At 46.0% G+C, this 13,217-nt stretch overlaps 1 protein-coding gene across 8 annotated transcripts in view; it reads left to right on the forward strand.

Moving 5' to 3' along the window:
• Window positions 1-13,217, forward strand: part of Prrc2b (proline rich coiled-coil 2B) — an 80,705-nt gene that overhangs the window by 33,223 nt on the left and 34,265 nt on the right. For all 8 annotated transcript variants that reach the window (XM_051185150.1, XM_051185157.1, XM_051185155.1 and 5 more), the window contains exons 6-10: window positions 4,151-4,294; window positions 6,365-6,606; window positions 6,981-7,102; window positions 7,362-7,501; window positions 11,785-11,875. In XM_051185150.1, coding sequence (XP_051041107.1) covers window positions 4,151-4,294; window positions 6,365-6,606; window positions 6,981-7,102; window positions 7,362-7,501; window positions 11,785-11,875 — 739 coding nt within the window. The remainder of the gene's footprint in view (window positions 1-4,150; window positions 4,295-6,364; window positions 6,607-6,980; window positions 7,103-7,361; window positions 7,502-11,784; window positions 11,876-13,217) is intronic.

Consider the following 13,217-nt stretch of genomic DNA (forward strand, 5'->3'; position numbering starts at 1 on the left):
TGTCTGTACACCAGAAGAGGTCATCTGATCCCCAGGGACTACAGTTATAGATGGTTGTGAGCTACCATGTGGGTGCTGGGAATTGAACCCAGGACCTCTGAAAGATTGCTCTTAACCTCTGAGCCATCTCTCCAGCCACCAGCTGTTGGTTTTGAGAACAGCAGGAATCCAGGTTTTTCTACATTAAGTCTTCTAGTTTTTCCACATTAGCTGGTGTATTCCTGCACAGTGCTGTCCCATTGGTAACTCCTGCCTGTGAGGGAGAATGATGCCAGTGCCAGGGATAACTCCAAGGTGCAAATTGTTGGAACCTGAAGTTGCTCTTTTTTTGGGGAAACAGCCCTGGCAATTTGTGATTCTTGTCCTCTGCTCTGGGGGTACCTTCCTACTCTTAAGGGTCTCCTTCAGCCAGGACTTTGCCACACTTGAGTGGTAGCTCAGTTCACTAGCGTGTAAGACAGTGTAGGTGGATGACTGATGGGAGATGTCATTCTGTATATGTTTTTTATACTGGTTAATGAATAAAGCACTGTTGGCCAATAGGAAAGGAAGATAGGAGGGAGTGGGAGACAAGGAGGAAAGAGGAAGTAGTAAGGAGGAGCCAAGATGGAGAGACTGGGGAGACGAGATGCTGGCCCCTTTCCCTGGTAAGAAGACCATGTGGAAATACATAGAAATGGGTTAATACTTAAGACAGAACTAGCCGATAAGAAATTAGTAACGGGCCAATAGATTATATCAAATGCAGAGTCTCTGTGTTAATTGGGGCTGGCAGGAATCCACTGTGATGGGGAGGACAGCCTTCACAGAGCTAGAAGTTAGTGCCCCAGGGTCTTGCAAGGCATTGCAGACTTGTCAGAATGTGCGTGGCTTCTTTCTGAGGGGGGTTGGCTTGGCTGCACACCGTGAGATCACTTTGCTGATGGAGGTGAGATAATGGTGAAAACGGGAAGGGTAGGCAACCGCGGCTATAGGAGAGTGGCTTCTGTGCAGTCAGCTGTGCCCGAGAGGACACACTCCATATGAAGGCTAGGTGTTCTTGTATATATGTGCATGCTTCCATGCTCATGTGGTTATGTGGGTATATGATGTGTGCATATGTAGCAGGCTTTTTTTTTGGAGGGGGGAAGACACGGTTTCTCTGTGTAACGTTTTTGGAACCTGTCCTGGAACTTGATTTGTAGACCAGGCTAGCCTTGAACTCACAAGGATTTGTCTGCCTCTGCCTCCTGAGTGCTGGGACTAAAGGTGTGCTTGTAGCATGCATTCTTTTGGAACACCAACCAGCTCCCAAATAAAGACAGGGAGCTTAATAATTAGTTATGGATGCTCAGCCTTAGCTTACACTTGTCCCACTAGCTCTTATAACTTAATTTAACCTGTTTTTCTTCATTTACATTTTGCCATGGGGCTTTCTTTCATTCTGTATATGTCTTACTCCATGTTTGCCTGTTGGCTGCCCAGTTGGCCCTGGGCATCTTCCTCTTTCTCCTTTGTTCTCTTCTCCCTTCTCTTTTCCTATTTAATTTGTGTTCATCAGCCCTTTCTATCCCTCTGCTGCCTAGCTATTGGCCATTCCGCTTTTTATTAGACCAAATAGGTGCCTTAGGCAGGCAAGGTAAAACAGCAACACATCTTTACTTAGTTAAACAAATGAAGCATAAAGAAATGTAACACATCTTTACTTAGTTAAACAAATGAAGCATAAAGAAATGTAACACATCTTTACATAGTTAAATAAAATTCCACAACATGCATGTGTGTGTGAAGGTCAGAGGATAATTTTGAGTGTCATTCCTCATTTTTTTGAGTCTCTCCCTTGAAGCTCACTGTCTTAAATTCCTTTCTGTTGCTGTGACAACATGATCAAAAGTGACTTGGAAGAAAGTGTTTATTTTAGCTTATAGCCCATTGTGAATGGAAGTCTGTATGGGAACTTCTGGCAGGAATCCAAGAATCTGGAGTCAGGAACTGAAGCAGAAGTCTTAGAGGAATGCTGCTTACTGGCTTGCTCCCCTGGCTTATTCAGTTTTTTATATCTAATTTGCCCAGTGGTGGCAATGTCCCCAGTCAGCTGGGTCCCTTACATCAATCAGTAATCATGAAAATGCTCCATAGACTTGCCTACTGACCAATCTTCAGAAGCATTTTCTGGGGGCTGGAGAGATGGCTGCCCTTCCAGAGGGCCCAGATTCAATTCCAAGCATCCACATGGCAGCTCACAACTGTCTGCAATTCCAGTTCCAAGGGGTCTGACACCTTCACATAAATAAATGCAAGCAAAACACCCAAATGCAGATAAAAATACATAAATCATTTTAAAAAAAAAAGACTCCTGGTTCTAAGTGCACATTATTATGCCTGGCTTTTAAAAAATTTGTGCGTGCGTGCGTGCATGCATGTGCGTAAGTGCAGATTCACTTGTGCCATAATGCACACGTGTGGGGGTCAGAGGACAGCTTCCTGCAGTCAGTTCTCATCTTCCACCTTGTAGAAATGGGATCTCATTTCTTGTCATTGCACTGTATATACCAAGCCTACTGACCCAGGAGCTTCTAGACAGTTCTGTCTGCCTCCTAGTGAGTACTTGAATTACACATCTGGCCATTATGCCCAGATTTTCACATAGATGCCAGGAATCTAAACTTGGTTGACCAGGCATGCATTGCATGTGCCAGGGCAGAGGTCTAAGGTGTGAGGTATTTGCCCTCCCCCTTGTGTGGCTTGGCCTGACCACTTGGGTGACAAATATAAAGCGCTGAAATCTTAAGGATCAATAATAGTGTGCTGGTGTGAGGTTGTCTCACTCTGTCTTAGTTTTGTTTCATGTTGTGATAAAATAACCTCAACAAAAGTGACTTAATGAAGAAAGGGTTTATTTAACTTAGAATTCCAGTTAAGATGGCAGGTCACTCTGCAGTCAAGAGCAGAGAGCAAAAAAGAATGAATGAATGAATGGTGAATGCTAGTGCTCAGCTTGCTTTTCCACTCTTGGTTTTATGAGACAGGGATTCTTTCTCTAACTGCCCAGGCTGTGCGGGGACTGCTTAGACTAGGTTGGCTTTGAACTCAGAAAGATCCATCTGCCTCTGGTCCTGAATGCTGGGATTAAAGGCATGCATCACCAGTGCCTGGCTGCTTTTCCACAGTCCCACGTCCAGGGAATACTGCCATCCATAATGGATGGGGCTTCCTGCCCAATTAATATAATCAAAATTATCTCCCACAGATATGCTTAGAAGCCACCCTGGTCTAAACAGCCCTTTCTTGAGACCCCTTTACCAAGTGATTCTAAACTGTGTCAGGCTGACATTTAAAATCAGTCTCCCACCTTAGTCATTTCTGTCTATAGTTGATGCCATCACTTGGCAGGCTGCCCTGACTGAGCCTTTTCATTGAGCCTAGTGGTGAACGACCTTAGTCTGGCAGTGCTGTGGTGACCCCATCCATTTCTCTGGGTGAGCCTGTTTCAGTCACCAGATGTATTTATTGTACTGAAAACTTAGGGGTATGGCTTGTCCGTACAGGGAGTAGTTTGACTACAGCAGGACACTGGTGTGGTGTTTTAGTTCAGTTGTGTGGCACTCTACATGGGCTGTGTAGTTGAGAGAGGACCAGTTTCCAACCTGGACCTTCAAAGGGCCATTTTCTTCTGCTTCTCTAGGAAGTCACAGGATCTATGTCAGGGTTGAAGCTGAAACAGGGCTGTTCCTTCCGAAGGGTTTGTAGTTAGCAGTGAAAGACAGTTGAAGAAAGAAATGGTTTTGGGCGTAAATCAGGACCACATTTGGCATTGCAGGGCTGGAAAAGGTTGAGGAGGTAAGCCTGTGACTCTCAGGAATGACAGATAGGACACAGTCTTATGGGAGCATCTATTGGTGTGGCCCCACCTGAGGCAGTTTTCTTCAGGAGTTGATTTTATGGATTGTGCTTGCCCACCACCTGAGCAGGCACATGTACCAGCTAACTCCTATGGGGTGGAAAGGGACATGTGCTGGAGCAGAGGTCATTGTGCATGCCTGCCAGTGCAGGTGCCCCAAACACTGCTGGCTTACAGCCAGTCCAGGCCTTGTGGGGCTAGGAAAGCAGCCAAGGGGTATGGACTGGCTATCTCGATCACTCTTTGTGTCTTCTCTGCCTCTCTCGACAGGTTTAAGGGGCTCAAGCCGACTGTTATCCTTCTCTCCCGAGGAATTTCCGACGCTGAAAGCAGCTGGAGGGCAGGACAAGGCTGGCAAAGAAAAGGGCGTCTTAGATCTGTCGTATGGGCCAGGACCAAGCCTCCGCCCTCAGAGTGAGTGAATGGCAGCTTTGTCTTCAGGCCCTCATGGGCACTAGGCCCCTGCCTTTTTTTTTTTTTTTTGGCCTTTCCAGGTGGCCCCAACTGCTGGGCCTACGTATGGCAACAAGGAAACAGGTTGCTAGCTTGACATATGCATGTTCTGACTGCCTCTCTGGCCTGTCCCTCACCTCTGTTTCTCATCCCTTTGGCCGAACCAGCTCTTTTCACTGTCCATTCACCATCTGTTATTGCTTCCATTAAGCTGGATGGTGCCAGGACAGCCAGAGATACATAGAGAAACCCTGTCTCAAAAAAAAAAAAAAAAAATCTGGGTTTTTCTGTCCGACTTGACCAAGGAAGCTGAGCTATGTCCTTGGTTCAGGTCTTGAAATTCGAAGGGCTTTTTTCTGCCTGCCTTGTACAGTCCCAACTCCTCTCCTGTACTACTGATGACAAGTCAGAGGCACTGTCCTGAAAGCTGAGCGACCACCCTGCCACTCTGCCAAAACATGGGCTTTGCTGAGTGTTCACAATGCTCAAAGTGGATAGTTAAGTGTTCAGAATAGCCTTACCCTAACTAAGATGGGTTACCCCTGGGCTAAAGTGTGGAAGTAGAAGCAGCTTCTAGAGCAGCTCCTTCTCTTGAGAAGGTGAGAAGCAGATGGCCTGAGCGGTAATCTTGGCATCCCAGGATGACTAATGGCAGCAAAATGGCCTGGCTGGCTTTTCTCTTTCGGGGGGCAAGTGCTGTGTCCCTTCCCCTCTCAGTCTAAGCAGAAGAGAAGGGAGAGGAGCTGGAGCTGTTCCTCTGTGGCCCCCCACATTAGTACCATTGTATGTAGTTCTTTTTGTGGATTTTGAGTTACCTGTGGCCAGCCACATCTGCAGACCATTGTACACTGTTGTGGAAGTGGAACCTATTGCGTTTGTCTTCTGTTGGAGTAGATTTATAAATCAATAAAGTGGTGCATAAGAAAAACCAGTCTGGCCAGGTGTGGTGCACACGCTTAGTCCCAGCACTTGGGAGGCAGGGACAGGCGGATCTCTTGAGTTTGAGGTTAGTTTGGTCTACACAGTGAGCTCTAAGCCAGACAGTGAGACCCTGATTCAAAGAAGAAAAGGCAGTCTTGTGTTGGGTCTAGGAGTGCTCTGTCCCTCTTTTGGTGGCTCCTGTAGGGGTTGCCGTCATGTGGCCATGAGAAGTACACTCTTGTAGGGACAGATAGTTGTCAGGTTTTTAAATTTTTTAAGATTTTATTTTGTAGCCGGGCGTTGGTGGCACATGCCTTTAATTCCAGCACTTGAGAGGCAGAGGCAGAGGCAGGCGGATCTCTGTGAGTTCAAAGCCAGCCTGATCTACAGAGCAAGTTCCAGGACAGGCTCCAAAACAATTCTGAGAAACCCTGTCTTGAAAAACAAAAATTGAAACAAAAATATTTTATTTTTTGTGTGTTCTTGGGGTAGGGGGACACACATACCACCGCATGCATGTGGAGGTAAGGAGGTGATTCTCCCCTTCTATCACTGGGGTCCTGGGGATGGAGCTAAGGTCATTGGCTTGGCAGCAAGCACTTTTACCCACTGAAAGCACCACACCATCTCCATCCTCCGGTTTTTACCTATGAACCGAGTGTGTGCTTCATGCATGCTGCATGTGATCACATGGTACCAACATTTCAGGCTGAGGCTCACTGGACCATGCTGCAGCTCAGCACAGAACAAAAGCATCACATCAGACTGTGGTAAAAGTGAGCCCATGTCAGGGGTCTTGGTGGGTAGGGCAATGTTGTCTTTGTATTCTGCCCTCTGGGTGAGTGTGATGGCAGCCATAGGGAAGCCAGTTTATGCATGTGTCTCTCTGAAGTGGACCTCTCGGAATTCCTCAGGCATATATCTGATGTCCTCAAGAAATTCTAGCTTTCTGCTTCCCACTTTCCCTCAGAGCACTTCGATATTTTTTTTTCCTGTTTTCATTGTGATTTTTTTTTTTTTTTTTTAAAGCAAGGAGTAGTTTCCATTGACCTTGAGAACTTGACAAATCTCCCTTCCCTATCTTCTCTTTTGTCCCTTTCCAATTTACAGATGTGACAAGCTGGCGGGAGGGTGGTGGGCGCAACATCATTTCTACCACGTCCCTGAATGCCTCCCCAACAGAGCTGGGCAGCAGGAACTCCAGTTCGGGAGATGGAGCCCCCTCCTCGGCATGCATCAGTGAATCTAAGGACCCCTCTCTCCGCCCGGCCCAGCCCATCCGCAAAGGGGCCTCACAGTTCATGGGACATACTTACCAGCCTCCCACATACCATGACATGCTTCCTGCTTTTGTAAGTCTTCAGAGCCTCTAGTCCCAAAGCAGAATTTCCGTTCTTTCTGTCCACTAGAACTGGCTCAGGTCAACAGCTAGAGAGACCACAGTGGCCCAATGCAGATCCATGCTGCCTTTCCAAACTGCTTCTGACTCCTGCCCCAGGGGCTTAGATGCCATTGTAGCTTTGGTTCTTTAGAAAAAAAAAAAAGAAGAGCTAGGTGTTCAGTTTTATTGAACCCAAGGGAGATGGAGTGTTATGCTGTGATATATGAGAAACACTCCAGCCTTTTCTGTGGGGTCCCCCCATTTTCCACTTCGCAAATGAATTCTTATTTAACATGTGATTGGGCCATCTCCAGAAAGTCAGACTCACTGCCACATGTATTTCAGATGTGTTCGCCACAGTCATCAGAGAACCAGGGTACAGGGGAACGAAGCTCCTGCCCCCTTCCTCAGCTCCGACTGGAACCTCGGGTTCCTTTTAGGCAGTTCCAGATGAATGACCAAGAAGGGTAAGGCTGTGAGCTTGTGATCAAGTGTACCCTTGTATAACGACTCACGCATGAATGTTTTTTGTGCTCTGGAGAGAGAACGTGCAGGTGTGGTGGGGTAGGAGTCTACAATGTTTTTAATTGTTCTTTGCATATTTCTTCTAAAAGGAAGTAATATAGATACTCACTCAGACACCACTCTGCAAGGTGGACCCTGTTTTTGGAAAGTGATTGCTTCCGCCTATAAGTCATGTGAGCCCATCATTCTGTGTCTCATCAGGAAAGAAAGGCCAGGCCTGGCACGCCCAGTGCGCCCACTGAGGCAGCTGGTGGAGCGGGCACCACGGCCCACTATCATCAATGCAGAAAACCTGAAGGGCCTGGATGATCTGGACACCGATGCAGACGATGGTTGGGCAGGTGGGTGGCAAGAGAGACAGTAGCTGTGTGGCACCAGTGTGCCCTTAAGTGCAGTCAGACCAGAGGGCATTCCCTGGCTAAGTAGAATCTTCTTTTGGTCTATGCTCCTAATTGTAGAGCTGTGAGAGATTGTGCTGTTGAGCTTGTATGTACTACTTTTAATGGCTGGAAATCCTCTATCCCATGGTGAGGATCACACTCACACGTGCTGGGCTGTGTGTTTACACAGTCCCAAGGAGCTTCCCTTCCCTTTAAAAAGAGAAAAGTTTTCCTAAGTCACATTTATTTATTTTTCTGGGGTATTTGTGTGTGCATGTGGGCTTGTATTCCTGTGTCATGGCATACATGTAGTCAGGGGGATGTCTTGGAAATTGGTTTTCTTTCTTCCATATGTGTCTTAGGGATCCAACTCAGGTTCTGCTGTCTTCTCGGGTGCTGGGGTGAATGGTGCTCCACCTGCTCTACTGACGGGGTTGTACTGTTTCTTATCTGACAGTCTGATATTTGTCAGCATTTGTATTATCATTAGTAGTTTCTGTTGGCTCCTGTGATGTATTGGCACACTTGCTTTCTTTATCCCTTTAGAATTAACATCAAGAGCAGCCATGGTGGCACACACCTTTAACCCAGCACTGAAAGGTGGAGGCAGGCAGATCTCTGTGAGTTCAAGGCCTGCCTATTCTACAGAACAAATTCCGGGACAGCCAGGACTGTTCAGAGAGTAGTGTCTTGGGGGCTCTAGAGAGGTGGCTCACGGTTAAGAGAGCACTGGCTGCTTTTGTAGGGGAACTGGATTCCATTCCCAGAACCTACATGGCAGCTCTTAATTGTCTGTAGTTCCAATTTCAGAGTATCTGACCCTTTTAAGGCTCCACAGACAGGCAAAACACACATTTTAAAAATCTGCAGATGGGTCTCTGTGAGTTTGAGGCCAGCCTGGGCTACAGAGTGAGTTCCAGGACAGCCAAGGCTACACAGAGAAACCCTGTCTCAGAAAACAAAAGCCAAGGGGTTGGAGAGATGGCTCAGAGGTTAAAAGTTCAATTCCCAGCAACCACATGGTGACTCACAACCATCTATCATAAGATCTGGTGCCCTCTTCTGGTGAGCGGGCAGATATGCATATAGAACATTGTATATGTAATAAAAATAAGCAAATAAATTAAAAACAAACAAAACAAAATACCTATCCCAGTGTGGTGGCACAGGCCTTTAATCCCAGCACACAGGCAGAGGCTGGTGGCTTTCTAAATCTCTGAGACCATCCTGGTCTACAAAGCAAATTCCAGGACAGCCTGGAGTACAAAGAGAAACTGTGTCTTGAAAAACCAAAAACCAACCTAAAACAAAAGAACCAGAAACAAAAACAGGAGTTAGGCATGGCTAGAGAGTGTAGTGGTTAAAGGCACTTGCTGCTCTTGCAGAGGACCTGATTTCAGTTGCCAGCACCCAAGTCAGGTGGCTCAGAGCTGTCCGTGACTCCAGTTCCTGGGGATCTGGTGCCCCCTTCTGTTTACATGGACACCTATCTATACATATGACATTCATTCACAAAAATACACACATACACATGAGTAAAACTAAAACAAATCTTTCTAAATCACCTTTTGCATCCAGTCTGAATATTCTTTGCCTCCCGTGAGGGTAGTGATATGCCCTGGCATCCAATAGTCCTGTGCCTATGATATTGGCCCACTGTTAACACTTGTTGAGACATTGTCGATTGTCTTCTGTGAAAATTCTTGTCCATTTTGAATGTTATTATTTACACAGACTGTGTCATTTACAGTAATAAATCTTAAACTCAGATAGTATGAGCTTTCCACCTGTGTCTTTTCGAATTTCATTCCTCAAGTTCTTAACTGGTTTTTGCAAATTTGGATTCAACCCTGGCAGTATTCACAAAGAGCCTGCTTCTGCGTTGGTGAGCCATGCAGTCTTGATGCTTGAGTTCCAAGATCCCAGTGAGTCTCTGCTAGGTTTGTTCTTCCTCATTAGTGTTATAGAGTTGTCAGAAGAGAGACTATCTTTATTTTTAAAGATTTACTTATTTATTTTTTTTGGGTTTTTCTGAGCCATGGTTTTTCTGTAGCTTTGGATCCTGTCCTGGAACTAGCTCACTAAACCAGGCTGGCCTCGAACTCACAGAGATCTGCCTGCCCCTGCCTCCCGAGTGCTGGGATTAAAGGAGTGTACCACCAATGCCTGCGATTCTTTTCTTTCTTTTTTTTTTTTTTTTTTTTTTTTTTTCTTTTTTCTTTTGGATTATGTATCTGTGTTTGGCTATGTGCACATGAGTACAGATGCACTCTGAGGCCAGAAGAGGGTGCCAGATCCTTTAGAACTGTAGTTATAGACAGATACAGGACACCAAACTTGAATTCTCTGCAAGTGTAATACATATCATCTTAACAAACTGCCAGGCTGTGTTTCAGCTCAGTAGAGAGGATCATAATGTTTTCTGATAATCTTATTCATGGTCAGAGGGCCTACTTAGTGTGTGCAAGGAAGTTGTTGAGTTCACTAGCCCAGCCATTTATATACTCCCCTTACCCCACCCCAACACATACACAGGGAGAAGTGTTGGTTTATCCTGTAGACTCAGCCCTAGCTGCTTGGGCTACTAAGGCTAGAGGATTACTTGAGACAAGTCTGGGACTATAAATAAAACCCTGTCTCTTTTTAATAATGGTAGTTGTTGCATGGAACTTGGGTGTGTGGCTCAGTTAGTAGGGTCAGGCCTGATTAGTGCTTGGATGTAAAACTTATAGGTTTGTTTGTTTTCAAGACAGGATTTCTCTGTGTAGCCCTGGCTGTCCTGGAACTTGCTCTGTAGACCAGGCTGACCTCAAACTCATAGATCTGCTTGCCTCCGCCTCCCGAGTACTGGGATTAAAATCGTGTGCCATCACTGCCCAGTGAGACCTGTTTTGTGGCCAGGACCATCTGTCCTAGACAGTATCCCAGTGTGCTTAAAAGCCCTGTGTGTGATAGGCAGTGTAGTGAGTCCTTCATGACTAAGCTACGTACTGCTGTTTTGTTTGGGTGTATCTTGGACTGGACTGTGATAGATTAAACTTCTGCTCTGATTGTGGATTTGCATATTTCCATCTTTAAATCTGTTGGGCTTCTGATGCATTTATTTGAAATACTTTGGTATTTAATCTCTTGGCTTTGCACATCTCATGGTGTTTTCTAGTTGTTTCTTGATTTGAATCTCTTGTGCTTTGTTAATACTGTCGTTCTTTATTTAATTAACTCATTTATTTGTGTGTATATGCTGTGTGGTTTGGGGGTCAGGGTTGAAGCCACAAGTTGATATAGAACTTCTTCCTCACTTTCTTCTCTACCTCATAAACTTTTTTATTTATTTTAGATTTACTCATTTTATGTGTTTGACTATTTTGCCAGCATGCATGCATATGCACGACATACGTTTATTGCACCCCCTAGAACTGGGTTACAGATGGTTTTGAGCCACCATAGAGCACCAGGAACTGGACCCTGCTCTTCTGCAAGAGTAGCAAGAGCTCTTAACCACTGAGCCGTCACTCCAACCCTCTGCCTTACTTCTGAGACAGGGTCTTTCACTTAACCCTGAGTTTAGCATTTTATCCTGGTTTGCTGGTCAGCAAGCCTCTGGGTTCCACCTGTTGCAGGCATGCACTTAATGTCTGACATTCAGGTAGATAGCACTCGGCTCCTCATGTTTGTGTGATAAGCACTCACTGATCACCTCCCTATTCACCCACATTCATTTTTATCGCCAGATTATAGTCTACTGGACTACCACATTTTGTCCATCAGTTATGGCCACTTTCCCTGCCTGTGCCAGTCAGTGTGGGGCATAAGACAATAAAAACCTCTCTGACAGAGCATCTGTGTTGCATGAATGGTCTGGGTTAGGGTTCTTGTCTTCTTTTCTTCCTCCTTGAATTATATTTTCAGATTGGTGTGATGGTGTATGCCTGCAACCCCAGCATTCTGGAGGCTGGCCAGGAGAACTGATTCTGTGAGAGTCTGGGTTACATAGGGAGAATTTCTGTTTGTCTTGATTTAAAACTTGTCTGTCAGAGGGTTACTGTTACCCAGGCCATCACTCTTACTGGAACTCAGGACTCTGCTTCCTTAGTACCTGCAGGGGTGGCAGCCAGGCAGGGTGAGCAGCCCATCACCTCAGTTGGGGCACCACAGGCTCAAATTTTTGACTGTTTTGTGGTACTCTGGGAGACACTGTCATCCTCATGTTTTCTCATCTTCCTGGGTCCACTTGGCTGTTGCAGGCCTCCATGAGGAAGTGGACTATTCTGAGAAACTGAAGTTCAGTGATGATGAAGATGAGGAGGAAGTTGTGAAGGATGGGCGGTCAAAGTGGTAAGTCCTCCAGCCCCGGCTCCTAGCATGGGTCCATCAGAAACCAGCACTCCCTAGTTTGTGCTGCTGCCTGGTGTTCTCTCTGCTAGGAGTGGTTCTTGGTTTCAAGGATGAGGTGAGGTCTGCTGAGATGTCAGGCAAGCTTTGCATCCAGGCTTGATCATCTAGGTTCTGTGCCCTGGTCCTTGGAACTCTGCACCTAATGTCTCAGATTGTTGATGTTGTGGCACTTTGAGAAGCTTTTGTGGGAAGCCACCTCAGGTTCATCTCTGTTAATAGAGGAACTCTCGGAGGCTGGACTCTTCAACAGCACACTGGGGAGGTGCGGGAGCAGGTGTGTGCAGGTTGCCTGCATCTTTTCTGCCTCCTCCTTTTGTGGATCATTCCCATTGGCCTAGTTTACTTAAAGTTCTTTGGAAAATACAATGTTGTACTCCAATTCCTTTAGTGGGTTTATTTGTTTCTTTTGTTTTTTTCAACTTTTTTTTTTTATTGTTTTAAAGTTTTGTGTGCGTGTGGTATATGTGTGAACATGCTAGGCCTTCTTGATACCTGTGCATATATGGCTATGGCTGTGTTTGGCCCCAGGCCTTTGCTCTGTTCAGCACACCCTCTTCCTCTACAGAGCCTTCAGTGCAGCCTTTTTGGGAACTGTCTTCTTTTCTACACTGGTGCATTGTCTATATTCTTGCTGTTCACTGTGAAGGCCTTTTTTAAAAGTATTTGCCTTTTGCTGCTTTGCAGAGCTCTGGGTGGGCACTTGCCCTAGGGTGAGCCGGGGAGGAGGGAGCTGGAGACTGAGGCAGAGTACCAGCTCTGCTCTTTTGTCTTCTGCTGTGGCAGTTCCTTTCACCTTTCTGAGGCACGGGCCCAGGTCCTTAGGATTTTTTTTATTAATTTTACTTTATGTGTATGAGTATTTTGCCCGTATATATTTTTGTGCATCACATGCATGTGGTGTTGTGGAGGTCAGGGAGGGCACTGGATCTCCTAGAGGTGGAGTTACAGATGGCTTTCTTTGAGCCACCATATGCATGCTGGACCCTGAACAGGGGTCCTCTGCAAAGCAGCTGGTGCTCTTAACAGCTCTCCAGCCCCACTTCCCAGCTCTTTTAATGTGAGCAAGTAGGCCTTGTCTTTGCCATCAAGGATGGGTGATGAATTACATGCCTCCTGGGGGCTTTTGAGCTTGGTAAATGCTGGGCCTGAATTTTGTAGTTCACATATAAAGGACATGAGTGCAGTGTTGAAGGAAATTAGTCTATAAATTGGTGTAATAGCTATCTTCGGGATTCCCAGAGGCTCCTGACCAATGAGGTCAGACAGACTTGTGTCTGGGGAA

The sequence above is a fragment of the Phodopus roborovskii genome, unplaced genomic scaffold (assembly GCF_943737965.1).
Source record: "Phodopus roborovskii unplaced genomic scaffold, PHOROB, whole genome shotgun sequence".
Taxonomy (NCBI): domain Eukaryota; kingdom Metazoa; phylum Chordata; class Mammalia; order Rodentia; family Cricetidae; genus Phodopus; species Phodopus roborovskii.